Source organism: Heterodontus francisci, chromosome 27 (assembly GCF_036365525.1).
Source record: "Heterodontus francisci isolate sHetFra1 chromosome 27, sHetFra1.hap1, whole genome shotgun sequence".
NCBI classification, from domain to species: Eukaryota; Metazoa; Chordata; class Chondrichthyes; order Heterodontiformes; family Heterodontidae; genus Heterodontus; species Heterodontus francisci.
Window position 1 is genome coordinate 40,360,908 of NC_090397.1, and position 21,315 is coordinate 40,382,222.

Genomic DNA, 21,315 nt, shown 5'->3' on the forward strand with positions numbered 1-21,315 from the left:
GTGTCGGCTGTGATATTCTCCTTAACCAGTAATGCAACTCTCCCACTCCTTTTACATCCCCCTCTATCCTGCCTGAAGCTTCTAAATCCCGGAACATTTAGCTGCCAATCCTGTCCTTCCCTCAACCAAGTCTCTGTAATAGCAACAACATCAGAGTTCCATGTACTAATCCAAGCTCCAAGTTCATCTGCCTTACCTGTTATACTTCTCGCATTGAAACAAATGCACTTCAGACCACCAGTCCCACTGTGCTCAGCAATATCTCCCTGCCTGCTCTTCCTCTTAGTCTTACTGGCCTTATTTACTAGTTCCACCTCATTTATTTTACCTGCTGTCCTACTGCTCTGGTTCCCACCCCCCTGCCACATTAGTTTAAACCCTCCCAAGTGACGCTAGCAAACCTCGCAGCCAGGATATTTGTGCCCATCCAGTTTAGATGCAACCGTCCTTCTTGTACAGGTCCCACCTGTCCCTGAAGAGATTCCAATGATCCAGATATCTGAAATCCTCCCTCCTACACCAGCTGTTCAGCCACGTGTTTAGCTGCACTATCTTCCTATTTCTAGCCTCACTGGCACGTGGCACAGGGAGTAATCCCGAGATTACAACCCTAGAGGTCCTGTCTTTTAACTTTCTACCTAACTCCCTCAACTCCCCTGCAGGACCTCGTCACTCTTCCTGCCTATGTCGTTGGTACCGATGTGTACCACAACCTCTGGCTGTTCACTCTTCCCCTTCAGAATGCCCCCTGTCCATTCAGAGAGATCCTTGACCCTGGCACCAGGGAGGCAACATACCATCCTGGAGTCTCTTTCACGTCCACAGAAGCGCCTATCTGTGCCCCTGACTATAGAGTCCCTATAACTATTGCTGTTCTGCACTTTGTCCCTCCCTGCTGAACAACAGTGCCAGCCATGGTGCCACTGCTCTGGCTGCTGCTGTTGTTTTCCCCTGATAGGCCATCCCCCTCAACAGTATCCAAAACGTTATACTTGTTAAAGAGGGGGATAGCCACAGGGGATTCCTGCACTGACTGCCTGCCCCTTCTAGCTGTCACCCATCTATCTGCCTGCACCTTGGGTGTAACCACTTCTCTAAAACTCCTTTCTGTGACGCTTTCTGCCACCTGCATGCTCCTAAGTGCATCCAATTGCTGCTCCAACCAATCCATGCGATCTGTAAGGAGTTGCAACTGGGTACACTTCCTGCAGATGTAGTCGTCCGGAATGCTGGAAGCATCACGGACCTCCCACATCTCTCAGTTGAAGCACTTTACCCCTCTAACTGACATTTCTAGCACTAATTAATAAAGTAATTTAAAAAAAAGACAGCGGCGCAAGGGGAGAGCCAACTGTGCAACAGCCCCAACAAACAAATTTCTCTGCAGCATCTGTGGAAGAGCCTGTCACTCCAGAATTGGCCTTTATAGCCACTCCAGGCATTGCTTCACAAACCACTGACCACCTCCAGGCGCGTATCCATTGTCTCTCGAGATAAGGAGGCCCAAAAGAAAAGAAAAAAAGAATTTAAAATAAATAATTAAATACTTATTAAATCCTTACTAAATTATGTTACAATTAACTATATGGTCCCTAGTGCTAGATTTCTACTATAAATATTAAATGCTAACTAAATACAGGAATCTCCTCCCTCCGGTTTAGTTACTCTACTTATTAATTAATTAATTAGGGTTTTAATCAGTTTTTATCAATGTTCTCCCTCTCGCCCCCTGTCGCTTTCTCCCTCTCGCCCCCTGTCGCTTTCTCCCTCTCGCCCCCTGTCGCTTTCTCCCTCTCGCCCATGACATTGAATAGCGATTGGGGCAGATTTTAACCTAAACTGATCTAGGTGATGAGTGAAAATTCCTTGTGAAATCATCTGAACCCAAGATTATGTTTACATTTCTAGCAGGTTATCTTGTACGCCTATTTTCACCAAACGTGTGAAAGGCATTGCCTCCCTTTTTATCCCTTGATTGCTTTCAAAGAGGAATTTGATGGAAGCAATCTACATGTATTAAAAATGCAGTTTTATTTTGCAAATGCACAGGGAAATTGAAATTGACTTCCAGTCTCCTGATCTTATTACAGTTTTTATTTTTAGAATGCTTCTATGCTCTATCAAGAATAGAAAAACGGAAAGAAAATGGGAACGTGGGCAGACAGCAAAATGAAAGTCTTTTTGAGAACAACCTAAGAGAGCTTTCAGATGCACAAATTTACCATCTTGGGAAGAAGTTCCACTTTTTTTCCCCCAATAGCTAAGATGAATTTTCCAGTAAAGTTTGCAGAAAGGAATCTGTTTTGTGGAAAGAATAAACAAGGTTTTGTTTTAAATATAGCATTTTAACAGATTGTTCACATGAGGGCAGTTATCTGTAAAAGTTGGTATTTTATACAGTCTCTACAGCAATCAATAAATCAAGCAAGGATCATTGTTAAAGCCTTTGATATTTTTTGCTAAAAGACATGTTTTTTCTATTGAATATAGTGGATAGTATCTAAATGCTTCTTTTGACTGCTTAACAAGGATTTTTGTGCATCTTTGTTTTAACAGAATGGAGTAATGTCTGGATTGATGCAGATGTTGTTGTTGAAGGTCTCTGCTCACATCACTGAACAGCTGGGCATGGCCCCAGGAGGAGAATTCAGGGAAGCCTTCAAGGAGGTTGGCATTCAACTTGTCAGTTATTATGTGTCTTGGAGTTGAGAGGTTTCTCCTGTGCTCATATATCCTGACTGCGCAATGACAGTGAAATGCAATAAACTGACATTTATTTTGCAATATTTTGGCAACATTTATGAGTAAACTGAGTGTGTATTGAGAGCAAAATCAAGGTCTTGTAAATTTGAGTTTTATTTATATAAAAAAGTATGTGGCGTGGCTATAATACATAAATATTAAGATGTTACTTATGGAATGTTACGTTTCAGCGGTGTTTGAGTTAAGAAGGGGGGCCATGATATTGGGAGAATTCCATGCCACTTCTTGAATAGTACCATTGGATTTTTAAATTCATTCCCCGTCACTAGCAGGGTTCCATTTCTTGCTTTTCCCTAATTGCCATGAGAAGATGGTGATGGGCCTCCTTCTTGAACTGCTCCAATGTGATTTGATAGAACAGAGTGGCTTGTCAGGCTGCTTCAGAGGGCACAATCAACCATTTTGGTGTGGGACTGGAGTCACCTATAGGTTAGACTGAGTAAGGACAACAGAATTCATTCCCTAAAGGACAACAGACCGATTCTTGGCTACTTTCACTTTTAACAGCTTTTTATTTCCATTTTTAAACGGAATTCAAATTTTGAAGCTGTCATGTGTCTCTCACACTGGAAATGCGATGATACAAAAATCATGGACTAGCTCTGAAGAGTTATGGAAAACTGACTTTGTCTTTAAAAAATGAACGTTATATTTAAAAAGTGAACACTGGTGCAAAATGGCCATTGAAGGAAAAAGGGATTGGCCTTTTGTATATTCAAACTGTCTGACAATGACAAATCTTCAAAGCTAAGAGGTGGCAATTGAACCCATCCTACACCTATCCTAAAACTGATGAAAGGTCACAGACCTGAAACATTAACTGTTTCTTTCTCCACAGATGCTGCCAGATGTGCTGTGTTTTTCTAGCACTTTGTTTTTATTTTCTGAAACAGTCTTGGCTCCATTCCTGAAGATGAGAGTTGTTAGCATGGAATGGGCTGTTTTATATTTCAATGTGTTTTCCCCAAAGCGAATTCAGATATGGATAATGGGTTTCGGGTTCAACAGATAGATGTGTTTATTGACCATACAGGATGTGTCACTTGATCCCTACTCCCTTTTTGTCTGAGGCATAAATGTGTCCATTTGTGGTTCAGCTCAACAGTTCACTGTTATTTTATAATTCCTCCAGTTCATTTCACATTTCATCACTGTTCCCGTTGTGAGCATGACAACTTGCATTCTCTGCAGTATTAGGCCTCTAAATTACTAGTCCAGTAACATAACCACTGCGGTACCATATCCCTACGTCGGTCTTTAAGCTCAGTATTGCACTGCATTGCCGATCTAGATTATGTGCTCAAGTGAGGCTTGAACACTTGGAGGTGAAAGTATTCCCATTGAGCCAAGACTTGCAAGAAAAGTATTGCCACAAGAGTTTTTTTTCAACTAAGAAGTCTGTGTGCCTTTTAAGACTGAGAAAAACAGGACTTTCTGTGAACACTGAATGCTGACTTGGTGGTGCAGGCTATAAAACTTGTATCCAAGCAACAGGAAGATTTATGACTGTCTTGTGACTTGGTTGTTGCAAGGTTTCAGTTTCAGTTTTGGCAGAGTGAAACAGACCTGGGACCAGCTAGCAGTGAGCTGGCTGGGTCTTGTGTTTGTAGACCAGAAAAAAGACCTGCTGTCTCATGAAGATAAGTTTTTGCTCTCTTATAAAGAAATTATGCATTTAAGGTGGGGTTTTGACCTGCCTGAGGAGAGAAAGAAGACCCAGGAAAAGAGGAGTTGCTGCACTCTGTGTAGGAACACTGCTTTATAAGAAAGAAGCCTTGTGTTTGAGATGTGGTAGATTGCTGTTACCTCCAGTCTCACGAATCACTGCCTCAGGAATGAATCCTGTTGCCTTTTGTGTTTTTGGGAGATCCTGAAATCTCAGGAAAGTTTCTACTGTTCGACTGCTACTTAAAAATCCAAGTAGACCTCTTGCTACACCTTTTTGCTAAAAGATCTGTGTGATGCCTGCTGCAGACGAATTGCCTTGAACGCTTACCCATCGCAGATTGTTTATTAATTTCACCTGGAGAAACTTCGAGTGGCATCTGACTATTGGACTCTGGGACACCTCACCAATCTGGAAATATCCTACCAGAAGTTACCCAATTATTATATTCTTAAGAAACAGTTGTAATTTAAAACATCCTTTTAAAACCGGTTAACCATTGGTTTTTAAGTGTATGTGTGTATGCATGAGGGTGAGGAAGAATAAGGAATTATAAAATCTTCTCGTACATATAGATTTATCTCATTATAATTTACAACTTGGTCTATTAATAGATAATTTTGTTGTTTAAAGAAACCTGGTTTGGTGTGCTTTATTCTGGGAGATAAATTAAGTGTTTAATTTGGCTATTATCCGGTAGGTGGGAAACTTTACTAATATGCTGTGACCTGTGGAGTCGTGAATCTGAATTAACAGTACATTGCTCCAGCCTTTAGTGCTAACAATATCCTCTTGATCATGCATGTCTATAATGGTCACCCTTATTGGAGAGGTTTTGTGATCCTGTCAGCTTGTGCAAATATAATTAGATGAATGAGTATTTTGAGGATTGTTGTTTGAATTTCATTTGCATAACTATATGCAGAGTAATCTATATAGATACTTCATTTTCAATTTTTTTAATGATTTCTAGATTCATTTGAATCATAATAGCTGCATAACCAGTTTGCCAAAAATGTTGCATGATACGTGGAATATGCTTGGATAAAGGTTCCTGCATATAGTATGGTGTATTGAAATGACTTTTATGAAATGTGCATTTCAAAAACCTGTGCAAACTTTTGTGTGTTTCAGGCTGGAAAAGTGCCTTTTTGTAAGTTTCACCTTGGGGATAGGCCCATCCCCATCACTTTTAAAAGGGCCATTGCTGCACTTTCCCTCTGGCAGAAGGTCAAATTAGCCTGGGGTCTCTGTTTCCTGTCTGATCCTATCAGGTATGGATAACTACTTCACAATTCCAGGGAATTGTAGGCTTCAATCATGCTGTTTACAAACTAAACAATTGAAATTATAACGTTGTATTTTGCTGTTCTGCTGAAATATGAGACATAATCAGATTTAAATTAATTATCTAAAAATTATTGTAAATGTGCAATATTCTATATATGTTAATGGAGAGGTCTTGGAAGTAGTCTAATTAATCTTTATATTTTGTGATTAACCTAATGGATTTTTCCCCCTTGTGTCAAATTATTAAAATAAGCCCTGATATAACTGCTTGGTAGATCATGACAGGCATCGATGCTTTCTGTTTCCTCGCAAAAAATATAGCGTCAGTGTTGTACAGAATAACTTTAAATGTGTATTCTAATTCAGTAATTTTTCAGATTGAAATCATTATGATAAAACATCAAAGCTTTTCTCTTGCAGTTGACACTGTCAACTAGGAACAGAGTAAGCTATTTGCACTATCTTTTATGTGGAAAAAGTGCTTCCTGATTTCCTTCCTGAGTGGCCTAGCTCTCATTTTAAGATTGTGCCCCCAAGTTCTGAATTAACCAGAGGAAATAGCTTCTCGACTACCATATCAAATTACCTTAACCACCTCAATTCAAACATGGCTTAATCTTCTAAACTCACAGGAGTATAAACTAAACTTATGAAACCTGCCCTTATAATTTAACCCTAGAAGTCCTGGTATAATTCTGGTGACTCTTCACTGTAAACCCCATGTTTTCCAAGGCCAGTGTATCCTTTGAGTGTCTGGCCAAGGGCTTTGTACAGATGAAGCAGAACCTTTCTCCCTTGGTACACCAGCCACTTTGAAATAAAAGCCAATATACCATTAGCTTTGATTGTTTATTGCACCTGTGCACTAGCTTTCAGTAATTTGTGTACATGGATACCCAAATCCCTTTGCTCCTCCTGGTCTCTCTCACCATTTGGAAAATATTCAGTTTTTTTTCTTAGGTCCAAAGTAGATGATCTCTCACTTCCCTATATTGAAGTCAATCTGCCACAATTTTTCCCAGTATGTCCTGTTGTAACTTTCTGCTCCCATCTACACAACTTGCTATGTCTCCTAACTTAGTGCCATCTGCAGACTTGGATATATAACCTTTTTTGTCCAAGTATATGATGTAAAGCCTGGAGTGCACGACTTAGAACCATAGAAAAATTATGACACAGGAGGAGGCTATTCAGCCCGTCGTGTCCATGCTGGCTGGGGGAAAAAACTAGCTGCCCAATCTAATCCCACCTTCCAGCACCTGGTCCACAGCCTTGCTGGTTACAGCACTTCAGGTACATGCCCAGGTACCTTTAAAAGAATTGAGGGTTTTTGCCTCCACCACCATTCCTGGTAGTGAATTCCAGACACTCACTACCCTCTGGGTGAAAAAGTTTTTCCTCATGTCCCTGCTAATCCTTCTACCAATCACCTTAAGTCTGTGACTTGTCACATCCCACCTATCAAAGTATATTCCATGCTCTCTTACTTGCCCCTTACTTCCATCTCAACACCTCTGGTGTATGACTGCTTTGTAATGCTACAGATTATTATCCTATATGTGTTAAGCATTACATTATATGAAGTGGAAGGAATTTTTTTTTTTAAAAGAGTGTTCTAAGAAACAAGACAGAGCAAAAACATTGGTAGTAGTAATATTATTGTCCATAAATTTTTAACTAATCTATCTGTTTCAGTAAAGATGACGTAGAAAAGTGCAAACAAAAAGATCTTTTGGAGCAGATGATGTCTGAAATGATTGGGGAGTTTCCTGACCTTCACCGTACCATTGTTGCCGAACGAGATGTTTATCTAGCCTACATGCTGAAGCAAGCAGCAAAGCCATTAGAACTACCTCTGGCTTTAGGATGTAAGCATATAAACTGGCCTGGATTAAAGTTTTGTTACCTATACTTGGAATGAGTCTTGTATAGTTGACAGCTAAACGAGCCTCAATGACAAGTGTACCCTCGTGGCCGACTCACTAGATGTGTTGCTAACTATTGCATTCCAAGAAGATTCTAGATTTGATCCCTAACCTGGGTTGGTTTAACTGATTCCAGCCAGGGCAGCCGTGGGAATACTACACTTTGCCTCATCCAGGATCTCTTGTATTGATTGCTATTCAGTGCTTCTGCTAGAAGTCCAAAAACCCATCTGGTTCACTAATGTCCTTCTAGAGAAGGAAATCTGCTGTCCTTGCCTGGTCTGGCCTACATTTGACTCCAGGCCCACAGTTAACTTTTAACTGCCCTCTAAAATGGCCTAACAAGCCACTCAGTTAGGGATGGGCAACAATGCTGGCCTAGCAGTGATGCCCACGTCTCATGAAAGAATATAAAAACAAAGTGGAAAGACAGGGTTTGGTGATTTTTTGCACCTAGTATGCCAATACTTAAAGCTAATAAAGAATGGCCACTTGGATGACCGGCACCAACTGGTTGCTATCATCCATAAAATTACACTGCAGCATAAGTCAATGTCTTCAGGGAAGTGAGAGGTGAAGACTAACCCTCAAATATTCAGGCTCCTGGGAAAGATCTCAAATTGCTTCAGAGTCTATAGATCCTGATGGATGGTTAATGCTGGGAAGACTCAACTCTCCCCGGTGCTGCCAGCTTAATCTGGCTTCCCTTACAGTCTTCCGCGACTCCTTTTCTCCAGCATATAGATCATGTAAAGTGAGTTTGCCAATGTTTGTGGGGAGTGGGGGGGTGGGGGTGGAATTCAGCCCATAAATCCTACCTCAGTAATTCTCTTGGAAAGTTTTTCAAGTGTAAAGCAGAATCTAGGGAAAGGCTTCAAGCATAATGAGTGGAGAAACTTACAGTACCTGAAGTGAGTCCCAGGTTATGGCCAAAATTCTCCACAAGCAATTGTAGTGTTACTTTAATGGAGTATTTCCACTTCAGTGAACAAGCTTGTGGGACTAAATGGCCTACTCCTGTCCCTATCCCCTGGCAAACTGTGCTTTTTAAAAGATGCATATTGTCAATACACAAGGCTGATGAGATAGTGAAAGTCCCAGAATTAAAGACAGGTAAAGTCATTGTGAGTTGATGCATGTTGGAGTAAATCTATTTATCGAGGTTTTTACATAATTTTGCTCAGGATGAGTATGGATGCCAATGTGGTTTAACGTGACTGCAGTGAAACACAACAGATCTAACTTTGCTGGAACTGTGTTATGGTTGTATGCATTACAATTTTTATTTTCATTGTGTACTCTAAACAGTTACTTGATGTCTTTATATTATTTGTCATAGTCGATATTGTAATTGTTCTGTATATGATCTTGCCAATCAGGTAATTGGGTGCAGTTTTCCATTTTCCAGGGTATTCAGTTAAAGGATAGATCATTGGGCTACAATGCAATTATCACAATAGGATATGCTAAATTGTTTTTCTATTCATCACGCAGCTGAGCCCAGCCAGCAAATGCCATCTGTTGTGGTAGGAGTAGTTGGAATGGGTCACATACCTGGAATTGAGAAGAACTGGAATAATCTATTAAATATTCAAGAATTAATGAGGTAAAACATAACATAATTTTTCAACTGCAACAATTTTGTCTTGAAGTTTCTGCGGTGGTAAGTGGCACTGAAACTAATACGTTAGTGAAGAGATTCACAGGTTTTTTTTATTTGTTCGGGGGATCTGGGCATCACTGGCTACACCAGCATTTATTGTCCATCCCTAATTGCCTTTGAGAAGTTGGTGGTGAGCTGCCTTCTTAAACCGCTGCAGTCCTTGGCGTGTAGATACACCAACAGTGCTGTTAGGAAGGAAGGGAGTTCCAGGATTTTGACCCAGCGACACTGAAGAAACAGCGATATAGTTCCAAGTCAGGATGGTGTGTGGCGAGTGTTGTTGGAGCTGCACCCATCCAGGCAGGTGGAGAGTATTCCATTACACTCCTGTCTTGTGCCTTGTAGATGGTGGACAGGCTTTGGGGAGTCAGAAGGTGAGTTACTTGCCGCAGAATTCCCAACCTCTGACCTGCTCTTGTAGCCACAGCATTTATGTGGCTGGTCCAGTTCAGTTTCTGGTCAATGGTGACCCCCCCGAGGATGTTTATAGTGAGGGATGTGTGGCATGAATGTTACTTGCCACTTATCAGCCCAAGCCTGGATGTTGTCCAGGTCTTGCTGTCGCAGGACATGGGCTGCTTCAGTATGTGAGGAGTCGCGAATGGGGCTGAAAATTGTGCAATCATCACCAAATATCCTCACTTCTGACCTTTATGATGGAGGAAAGGTCATTGATGAAGCAGCTGAAGTTGGTTGGGCCTAGGACACTACCCTGAGGAACGCCTGTAATGATGTCTTGGGACTGAGATTATTGACCTCCAACAACACAACCATCTTCTTTTGTGCTAGGTATGACTCCAACCAATGGAGAATTTTCTCCCTGATTCCCATTGACTGCAGTTTTGCTCGGGCTCCTTGATACTATACTCTGTCAAATGCTGCCTTGATGTTCTGGGCAGTCACTCTCGCCTCACTCTGGAGTTCAGCTGTTTTATCCATGTTTGGACCAAGGCTGTAATGAGGCCAGGAGCTGAGTGACCCTGGTGGAACCCAAACTGAACGTCGCTGATTAGGTTATTGCTGAGCAAGTGCTGCTTGATGGCACTGTTGACAACCGCTTCCATCACTTTTCTGATGATTGGGAGTAGACTGATAAGGCAGTAATTAGCCAGTTTGGATTTGTCCTGCTGCTTTTTGTGCACAGGACATACCTGGGCAATTTTCCACATTGCTGTGTGGATGCCAATGTTGTAGCTGTACTGGAATAGCATGGCTAGGGGCACGGCTAGTTCTGGAGCACAGGTCTTCAGTACTATTGCCAGAATGTTGTCAGGGCCCATCGGCTTTGCAGCATCCAGTGCCTTCAGCCATTTCTCGATGATATGTGGAGTGAATCGGTTTGGCTGAAGACTGGCATCTGTGATGCTGGGGACCTCAGGAGGAGGCCGAGATGGATCATCCACTCGGCACTTCTGGCTGAAGGTGGATACAAATGCTTCAGCCTTGTCTTTTGCACTGATGTGCTGGGCTCCCCCATTATTGAGGATGGAGATATTTGTGGAGCCTCATCCTCCTGTCAGTTGTTTCATTGTCCACCACCATTCACGACTGGTTGTGGCAGGACTGCAGAGCTTAGTTCTGATCCGTTCCTTGTGGGATCTCTTAGTCCTGTCTATTCCATGCTGCTTATGCTGGCATGCAAGTAGTTCTATGTTGTAGCTTCACCAAGCTGGCACCTCGCGATTAGGTATGCCTGGTGCTGCTCCTGGCATGCCCTTCTGCACTCTTCATTGAACAGGGTTGTGGTCCCCCGGCTTGATGGTAATGGTAGAGTGTGGGTTATGCCAGGCCATGAGGTTACAGTTTCTGCTGCTGCTGATGGCCCACAGCGCCTCATGGATGCCCAGTTTTGAGTTGCTAGATCTGTTCAAAATCTATCCATTTAGCACGGTGGTAGTGCCACACAACATGATGGTGGGTACCTTCAGTGTGAAGATGGGACTTTGTCTCCACAAGGACTGTGAGGTGGTAACCTCTGCCAATACTGTCATGGACAGATGCATCTGCAACAGGTAGATTGGTGAGGACGAAGTAAAGTAGGTTTTTCCCTCTTCTTGGTTCCATCACCACCTGCTGCAGACCCAGTCGAGTAGCTATGTCCTTTAGGATTCTGCCAGCTTGGTCAGTAGTAGTGCTACCGCGCCACAATTGGTGATGGACATTGAAATCCCCCACCAATAGAAAAATTACAGCACAGAAGGAGGCATTCAGCCCGTCGTGTCAGTGCTGGCCGAAACAAAAACTAGCTGCCCAATCTAATCCACCTTCCAGAGCCTTGTTGGTTGCAGCACTTCAGGTGCAAGTCCAGGTACCTTTTAAAAGAATTGAGGGTTTCTGCCTCCACCACTGTTCCTGGCAGTGAATTCCAGACACCCACCACCCTCTGGGTGAAAAACTTTTTCCTCATGTCCCCTCTAATGTACCCAGAGTACATTTTGTGCCCTTGCTGCCCTCAGTGCTTCTTCCAATTGATCTTCAACATGGATTCATCAGCCGAGGGGTGGGGGGAGGGCGGTAGGTGGTAATCAGCAGGACGTTTCCTTGACCATACCGGTGGTTCATGACATACCTGGGGATGGTGATGGTGGTTTCTGGGATATTGTCTGCAAGATATGATTCCTTAAGTATGACTATGTCAGGCTGTTGCTTGACTAGTCTGTGGGACAGCTCTTCCAATTCTCGCACAAGCTCCCAGATGTTGGTAAGGAGGACTTTGCAGGGTCGACGGGACTCGGTTTGCCGCTGTCGCTTCCAGTGCCTAGGATGATGTCGGGTAGTCCATCTGGTTTCATTCCTCGTCTTAGACCTTGTAGCAGTTTGATACAACTGAGTGGCTGGCTAGACCATTTCAGAGGGCGGTTAAGAGTCATCCACATTGTGGTGCGTTTGGAGTCACATGTAGGCCAGACCAAGTAAGGACGGCAGTTTTCCTTCCCCAAAGAACATTAGTGAACCAGATGGGTTTTTACAACAATCGACAATGGTTTCATGGTCACCAATAGATGAGCCTTTTAATTCCAGATTTATGAGTTGAATTCAAATTCTACCATCAGCTGTGGTGGGATTCTAACCCATGTACCCAGAGCATTAGCCTGGGCTTTGGGTTACTAGTCTAGTGCCATTACCACTGCGCCACCGCATCCCCTTAATATGCCCAAAAACATTTTTCCTCATCTCATGTCTTAACTGGGTGACCCCCTTATATAATATGTAGTAATCAGATGTTAACAGTGTTCAGGTATAGATTCCCTCTTTTAATGAAAATCTAACTGATGACTAGATGAGTTGATCTTTTCTCAAAGAATAATTATTAATCTTGTCTTTGGCTGTAAGGCCTGAAAATATAAAATTTAGTTTGAAAGAGTTACCTTTAAGCAAAGCATCTTGTACCAAGTCAGTTAACATTTTCATTCTGTATATAATGCACATTTTACTTGGAAACCACATGTAAGAAGTGGTCATGAGAAAACTGAAAATTTAAAAAATGCATGTCTGCTATAATTTTCTGCTAATTAGTAAATTTCCCATGGTGTTGCCAACGGAACGTCCACTGGAGGTCCAAATGCAGCAAGCCACCATGTGGCAAGGAAGCCCAAAGCAGCAGTGAACCTCCGAGAAGTTGGATGGGGATTGGGGCTTCATAATGCTGACAAGCTGGCAAAAGTTTGAGCTGGCATAAGTGTTGGGCCAGAAACTGGGAGTCCCATGATTATTTCCCTCAGGGTAGGATGATCTGGTGGGTTTGGCTATAGGAGGCATTGTAAGGTAGGCAACATTTTAGTCATAGATGGGAGCCTGACCAAGAGCTAGGGTGGCACTGGAATGTCCAGCGGGAGAAGGGACAAGGCCTGGGGCCCACCTTTTGAAAATATATTTTTTGAGGCAGCTTTGGGAGGCCCAGCAGGAGCAGCGATCCAGAGGCATGACTTTTTCTGTTTCTTCATCTGAAAAACACGTAAAGATTAAAATTGGAAGTTGAGCAGTGCGTATCTACTGCAACCATATATTGTCCCTGCTTTTTCTGGCACAAGTTTAAATGAGTGATTCTTTGGCATTCTATACTTTAGCAATGCTGTGGCTTTAACATTAACTGCTGGTAATGGGGACTCCTGATTACTTCCTGAACTGATTTTTTTTAAAAATACAGTGCCAGCAAGGTCTCAGTTAGAAATTTAATGAGCTCTGTGTACACACGAATTAGGAGCCAGGGAAGGCCACTAGGCCCCTCGAGCCTGCTCTGCCATTCAATAAGATCATGGTTGATCTGATTGTAGCCTTGACTCCATATTCCCGCCTATCCCCAATAACCTTTCACCCCCTTGCTTATCAAGAATCTATCTACCTCTGCCTTAAAAATATTCAAAGCCTCGCTTCCGCTGCCTTTCGAGGAAGAGTGTTCCAAAGACTCTCAACATCAGAGAAAAAAATTCTCCTCATCTGTCTTCAATGGGCGATCCCTTATTTTAAAACAGTGACCCCTAGTTCCAGATTCTCCCCCAAGAGGAAACATCCTTTCCACATCCACCCTGTCAAGACCCCTCAGGATCTTGTATGTTTCAATAATGTCGCCTCCTACTCTTCTAAACTCTAGCGGCTACAAGCCTAGCCTGACCTAACTTTCCTCAGAAGACAACCTGCCCATTCCAGGTATTAGTCGAGTAAATCTTCTCTGAACTGCTTCCAACGCACTTATATCCTTCTTTAAATAAGGAGACCAGTACTGTACACAGTACTCCAGATGTGATCTCACCAATGCCCTGTATAACTGAAGTATAACCTCCCTACTTTTGTATTCAATTTCCCTCGCAATAAACAATACCATTCTATTAGCTTTCCTAATTACTTGCTGAATCTGCATACTAACCTTTTGTGATTCATGTACTAGGAAACCCAAATCCCTCTGCATCTCAGAGCTCTGCAATCTCTCACCATTTAGATAATTTTTTTTTCTACTCTTCCTGCCAAAATGGACAATTTACTCACTTTCTATAGGGCCAACACTCACCTTGCTAACTTTTTTCTTTTTAAAATATCTATAGAAACTCTTACTACCTGTTTTTATATTTCTAGCTAGCTTTCTCTAGTACACTGTTTTCCCTCCTGATCAATCTTTGTCATTCTTTGCTGTTTTTTATATTTTGTCCAATCTTCTGACCTGCCTCCCATCTTTGTGCAATTATAGGCTTTTTCTTTACCTACTCTTAGATTTGTACTCTCCATCCCTTCCTGTCACAGTCTGTTTATCATTTCACATATTAATACCTTTCTCTCTTGCTTTGTCTGTACTCTTTGATTTACCACATCTTCCCAAATTTGATCCCTTGCCCCCCACTATTCATTTTAAAACCCTCTCTGCTTCCCGAGTTATGCGGCTCGCTCGAACATCAGCCCCAGCACGGTTCAGGTATAGACTGTACCAGTACCCCATGAACCAGAACCCACTTCTACCACGCCAATCTCTTTGAGCCACGTATTTATTTTTCTAATCTTATTTGCCCTATGCCAATTTGCACGTGGCTCAGGTAATCACAGAATCATTACAGTGTGGAAGGCGGCCATTCGGCCCATCATGTCTGCACTGGCTCTCCAAAAGAGCAATTCCCTCAATTCCATTCCCCTGCCTTCTCCCCATAACCCTGCACATTCTTCCTTTTCATATAACTGTCTAATTCCCTTTTGAATGCTTCAATTGAACCTGCCTCCACCATGTTCTCAGGCAGCGCATTCCAGACCTTAACTCTCACTGCATGAAATAGCTTTTCCTCGTGTCACTTTTGCTTCTCTTACCAAATACTTTAAATCTGTGCCCTCTCGTTTTCGATCCTTTCACGAGTGGGAACAGTTTCTCTCTATCTACTCTATCCAGACCCCCTCATGATTTTGAATACCTCAATCGAATCACTTCTCAGTCTTCTCCAAGGAAAACCATCCCTAATCCGGAGGTTATTACCTTTTGAGGTTCTGCTTCTTAATTTGATGTCTAGCTCCTTCTAATGACCATGCAGAACTTCCTTCCTTGTCCTGCCTATGTCGTTGGTACCTACATGGACCATGACGACTGGATCCTCCCCCCTCCCACTGTAAGTTCCTCTCCAGCCCGGAGCAGATGTCCCGAACCCTGGAACTGGGCAGGCAACACAGCCTTCTGGACTCTTGTTCTTTGCTGCAGAGAACACTGTCAATCCCCCTCACTATACTGTCCCCTACTATCACAACATTCCCTTTTGCTTTCCGCCCCCCCCCCCCCCCACCCACTCCCCACTTGTATGGCTTCCTGTACCATGGTACCATGGTCAGTTAGCTCATCCACAATCGTAAAGGCTGAGGCTCCTGCACGACTGCCCTCTGGATCCCCTTACCTGTCTCAGCTGCAGCTACACTCTCCTGTCCCTGACTACTGACCAAATCAGAAGACCCTATCCTAAGGGGTGTGACTGCCTCCTGGTGCAGTGTCCAGATAATGACCCCCCCACCCACCCCCGATGTGTGACAGTGTCTGCAGCTCGGCCTCCAGCTCAATGGTTCTGAGCCAAAGCTCCTCACACTGCAGAGGTGTTTACCCTGGATTGCACTGGTATCCAGGAGCTCCCACATGACACATCACCTGTCCTGCATCCTTAATGTGTATAAATCAACAACTTAATTATTTTGGATTCACTCAGCAGGTCTGGCAGCATCTGTGGAAAGAGAAGCAGAGTTAACGTTTCGGGTCAGTGACCCTTCTTCGAAGAAGGGTCACTGACCCGAAACGTTAACTCTGCTTCTCTTTCCACAGATGCTGCCAGACCTGCTGAGTGAATCCAGCATTTCTTGTTTTTGTTTCAGATTTCCAGCATCCGCAGTATTTTGCTTTTAACTTAATTATTTTATTCACTTATTTATTTTCCTTTTTTATATATATTAACCTTACCACCAGTTCCTGTACTATGTTAAACCTTAACTACTTACCAGATATTCACCAACAGATAGCTTCTTCCCCTGTAGTGTGTATAGTGTTCCATGTGTAGGTCACTTATCAAAACATACATTTATTGAGGTTAATCTGGGGATTAATTGGTATGAAACAGTCATTTTGTCATTGCATCTGAATAAATTATGCAGTTATAAATTTAATAAAGGTGCAATCACCTGTAAATGCCTCCTGTGATTAATATGCACATGTAATAAGTTATTTTGGTGGAGAGGCAGTCCTTTCAGTTCAGTGGGTATATACATCTTATAGTTATGCAAAAAGGTCAGGAAATTCACAATTTGATATGCCAGTAAGATATAAAGACCAGGAAGATCATGGCTTCTGCTGAGTCAGCCAATGTCACCTGGTACAGCAGTTCTATTATTCTTATTGTCCAGTGACGCAGAGGAGAAAACTGGCATAGATTTCTGTGCCTGATTGCTATTCCGGTGCTACTTCTGAGTTATACCACTGTTGGCAGTGCAAGGACAGTGTTGGGGTCATAAGTGACCATCCTTGTGGCCTGCCTGTAGTATTTGATCTAGTGTTACACAAAAACAGTGCAATGTGCAACTTATTGAACTGTATTTTTAATGCCGTAGAATACTTCTCAACAGGGTTTACTACTTGCAGTTTGACTTTATATGGTGAATTTTTTTTTTTTGTTGCTTCCCTGATTACTCTTTTTTTTTTTACAGTGTTCCTCCACCATCGTTAGCTGCTAAAGTATTCAAGTTTGCTGTTAAAGCAACTCTCATGGGACTCATGGGCTATGGCTGCTACCGTGTGGGAAAAGGGACCGTTCAGTTAATGCTGTCAAGACCATTAATACAGAGTTTCCTCCACAAATTTACAAGTCAAATATTCTAACTGGAAGCAAAACAGTTTGAAGATGACATTTTACTTGATGATTAAAAGAAGTGCTCAAGGCAAATATGCAGGAACCTTTGCATTTCCACTATTTGTTTTACACTTTGAATTCAATAATGCAAATGATTCATGACATGATGCATGAATTCTCATTACTTGAGAGCTGCAACATCTGGGAGTGACGAGAAGTAATCAGAAAATTTACCAATGCCATTCTGTGTAAAAACATCTCCCTTTTAATTCTGGGAGGAGACCTGTAATGTGAATGGCTTGATTTTAATCATCAAGTTACTGTATTTTTAAGCCTATCAATTTTGGGGGTGGTGGGGGAACTTAAATTTACAAATGAACATATTTTGAAATATTGCAATAGTAATATCTATTTTCATTTATTGCAACATTAAGAGACCCATGGTTCAACTGTTGCTTTTAAAATCATGTCCAGATGCCACTGGGACAATCTTGTGATTATCTCATGCTCATTATGACTAGTAAACTGCACAAAACTGTTAGGTAATTTTTCAGATAGATATAAAGATTTTGACATTGTCCATCTGGTAATAGCTATTTGGTTTACAACTTAAGATGCAACCAGTGGTTTTTTAGCTATCTCAAAAAATGTTACTTTTCTTTAGAATCTATTGGTTCACAAACCTTTATTTTGATAGCTGATTGAATTCTATTAAAATGAATAAGTATTTAAAATTATTTATGATTCACTCTTTCAAAACTAAACCATTCAAAATTTTTGTTTTCCCTTCTAAAATTTGCCATTTCAAACAAAATATTTCAAACGAGGTTGAAAACTGGATTTTTTTCCTTGCCAATATTCTTCCTTCCCCATCTCCTAAAGTTATTGACAGCTTGCTGGGAGGTCTTCTACAGATGCGAGGTGCCCTCCAGTACCTGGTTCAGTTTTCCATGATTCATGTGTGAGTGTTAACAGGCTATTTTACTATGAGACGTATCTCACACATACCCAATTATGGCCTTGTTAAATTTGCGCGTTTCCAGTAGAGTGTTGTATTGTCCAGTGGATTGAGAATCTGTTTCCTTTCAGCTGCCGCCCTTTCACCAAAATCAGTTAATCAACTTGCTGAGCTACTGATCCATTTGAAAGTAGTACCGTATTCAGCAACAAGATGCAAACTGCATTTGTAGCTTCTCTTCCCCCACCCCACGTCATCCTACCCTTGTCAGATAAAGTAATGTTCTACAGGATTCATAACAGCCAATAAATGCCAGTTCTGAACAGTCATCAATCTCCGTCAGGCTTGTAACTGAGGACATGACAAATTTTTAGACTTTTATGAATTCTGTCATGGTAAGGTATTTCTACTTACAGATTGTTGACATAAAAAAGTAATTTGCTGTTGTCTCGCTCAATAAAGTTTGCTGAATCTTGTAGGTTACTTTTATTCAGAATTTGTATCACTGTTAAATGTCTATTTTCAAATCATCAAGGAATATGTGTTACCTAAACAATATAAACTATGTGCACCTTTTGTGAATCTGCATTACCTTGATAGTGCTTGCTTGGCTACTTATTTTCTATATTTGTAGGACCAGTAAAGAAGCATTATCCTCAGGTTAAATTCTGTAATGCAGAATGTGCAGTAAAGTGTTGAGTAAAAAGCAGTAACTTAATTTCATAATGGGTGTTGCACCTTTTCATCTGAACAGTAGAATTGTGTGTGTAATCAATATGTATGTAACCATGCAGTCTCTTTAAAAAAAAAAGGGCTCAAAATTAATTTTCAATTAGCTTTTGGGTGTTTGGGAAGCATAAAATGCATCTTGATGCATTCTGCAAATGGGTGTGATTTGTATTAAAAAGCATCTAGGTGTGTATCTCTGGTACAAGTGACTTAACATTTTTGAACTAAATTGTTATGGAAATGGAAGGGGGTGAAAAAAGTGCAGTGAAAATGCATGCTTGCATCAGGAATCTGACTGTATTACACATATTGTATCCTGTGTTAAAATGACTGCGAGAGTGCCACATACACATCTCTGCTTTGTTGATTTGAATAAGCTGCAAACATCTTTACTGAAAGAAGAAACTGCATGCTAAAATAATGGTTAACCAGATTTGGAGCAGAATGCTTTGGCAGATCCAGATGTAAAATCATGCATCACAAAAGCATTTGAGATAGTATTCATAGTTAGAGTTCTAAATATTTTTGAAGTTATTTTGTGTCTTGGGGGAACTTCTTACATCATTCTAATGGTATGATGCTACTTTCTCTAAGGCTTTGATAGCATTTTACAGCAAGTGAACTACTCTTAGTACGATAACAAAGCAGATATGAAACTCTTTTATTCAAAACAGAATTAAATTATATGGAAAAATCAATCATTTAAAATGTCTAAATAGTGAAGCCCACAGAAAAGACCTTGTTCCAACTCTTGTTCCAACTCTAGTTTCTTCAGACTAAACTGTATTTTAAAATGGCTGGATGCTTAACCATGTTGTGAATTTCCATCCCTTATTTTCTCAAAAAAGACAAAACATATCTGTTGTCACATATTAAATCTCTTTACAGCTGAAGTAATTTAAACTGAAATTAGGTGTTCAGTAGTGCCTACATAAAAATAATCACTTCACATGTAACTGCAAGGAAAATTTCCAATTGTTTTTTTACAGAAACAGCTTGGAATTTCCTTATTTTGAAGCTTTTTACACAAGATACACTTAACTGATTTTTTTTTATACTAGAGTATACTGCAATTCAGATTCACCCTGAAAACTTAAGAACTCTGCCTTACATGAAAATCTATTCAAAAGTAAAACTGCTACTGAGCATTTTTTTGGATACATGCAACTCACATTATTCATGCAAAGTAAAAGTTCAGAAGGGCACATTATTAATTATGCTGAAATTTGTGTTTTTTTTTAACCTGTTGTAGTATTCTTGTAAAACCATGTTTTCCAGTTTAAAAAAAAAATCTACATTTTATTATAATGCAATGTAAGGGTAAAATGGGCCTATTAAGACTACCTGTGACAGTGTTGGGATCTGACAAAGATTAATGAATGTAGTCCATTTATTTATTATACATTAGAATGAATGAAATCCAATAAATCCAAGGAAATGAGTAGTAATGTTGAACTGGCCACTGGCCAGTAATTTTACAGTATTTTGGCCTGCACTTTCCAGAACACAAATGCTTAACACTACCTATAAATAATTGAAAATGTGACAATGTGATTAGGTACAGCAAGATATTATTTAGATCATAAATTCTAGCTCAGTCATTCCTGTTAAGACTGTTTGCTGAAATGCTTTTTTATTTTTGAGGTTACATTCCCTGAAAAGCTGGTTGTTTTCAAAATTGTACCAAAAATTTATATTTATTAAGTGTTATCTACTGTGTGATGCCTTGCTGGGCTTCATTTCTGCTTCTCAGGTACTGTACTTTGATTTAAAAAAAATCAATGGTTACAACTACTCCTTAGTTGGACCTTGAAATATAAAAAGCCATGTTTTCCAGACATCCTGCTATGGAGTATGTATTTTCTGTGTCATGTGTCTCTCCATTGTAATGTAAATATCAAAAGCAAACCATCTTCAGTTTCTGTAGGATTGTGCCTTTTAACAGCTAAACGTTCTGGGATATTGCAGATCACAATGGTAACAAGTGTAGAAATAAAGTTTTACAGAGATTTTAATTGTTTGTTAATTTTCTGTTAACTATCATAGATCTGACCAGATGTTCCTTGTTTTTAAAATCCTGATTATTTAAGGAAAGGTTCATGATCTAGCGCAATATCGTAGATTTACTGCACATTTATTCCAACACACTTTTCTGCACCACCTTCCTACTTAATGGAAAGAAATATTTGGGAATTGAGGTATCTTTATTTGTATGCAAAATAACCTGGTCACATGCTGAATTTGCCAGTGTGCTAGTATTTTCTTTCCAAATTTTTGAATTTTTTTCCCTACTGTAAGAGGGTAGATTTTTCAACAAAATTGTTGAATACTTTTGAGAGTCAAGCGATAAATGTTTTGAAAGCAGTCCCCAAAACTAGGCAGCTGGTCACAGACCAGCATTGGGTGAGACCTGCAACTTAGCCAGCTAAACTGAAATCATAATGTGATCTCGGAAGAGGTTGGTGAAAGTTTGGTCACCTAGCCTTCAGTGATTTCAACCCGACCGTCTGCAACTCTCAAATGCTGTC

At 40.9% G+C, this 21,315-nt stretch overlaps 1 protein-coding gene across 3 annotated transcripts in view; it reads left to right on the forward strand.

Moving 5' to 3' along the window:
* Positions 1-20,802, forward strand: part of trabd (TraB domain containing) — a 49,452-nt gene extending 28,650 nt beyond the window's left edge. For all 3 annotated transcript variants that reach the window (XM_068059163.1, XM_068059161.1, XM_068059162.1), the window contains exons 7-11: positions 2,557-2,667; positions 5,564-5,703; positions 7,415-7,587; positions 9,139-9,250; positions 16,958-20,802. In XM_068059163.1, coding sequence (XP_067915264.1) covers positions 2,557-2,667; positions 5,564-5,703; positions 7,415-7,587; positions 9,139-9,250; positions 16,958-17,129 — 708 coding nt within the window. In that variant the 3' untranslated portion in view covers positions 17,130-20,802. The remainder of the gene's footprint in view (positions 1-2,556; positions 2,668-5,563; positions 5,704-7,414; positions 7,588-9,138; positions 9,251-16,957) is intronic.
* Positions 20,803-21,315: the final 513 nt, after the last annotated feature.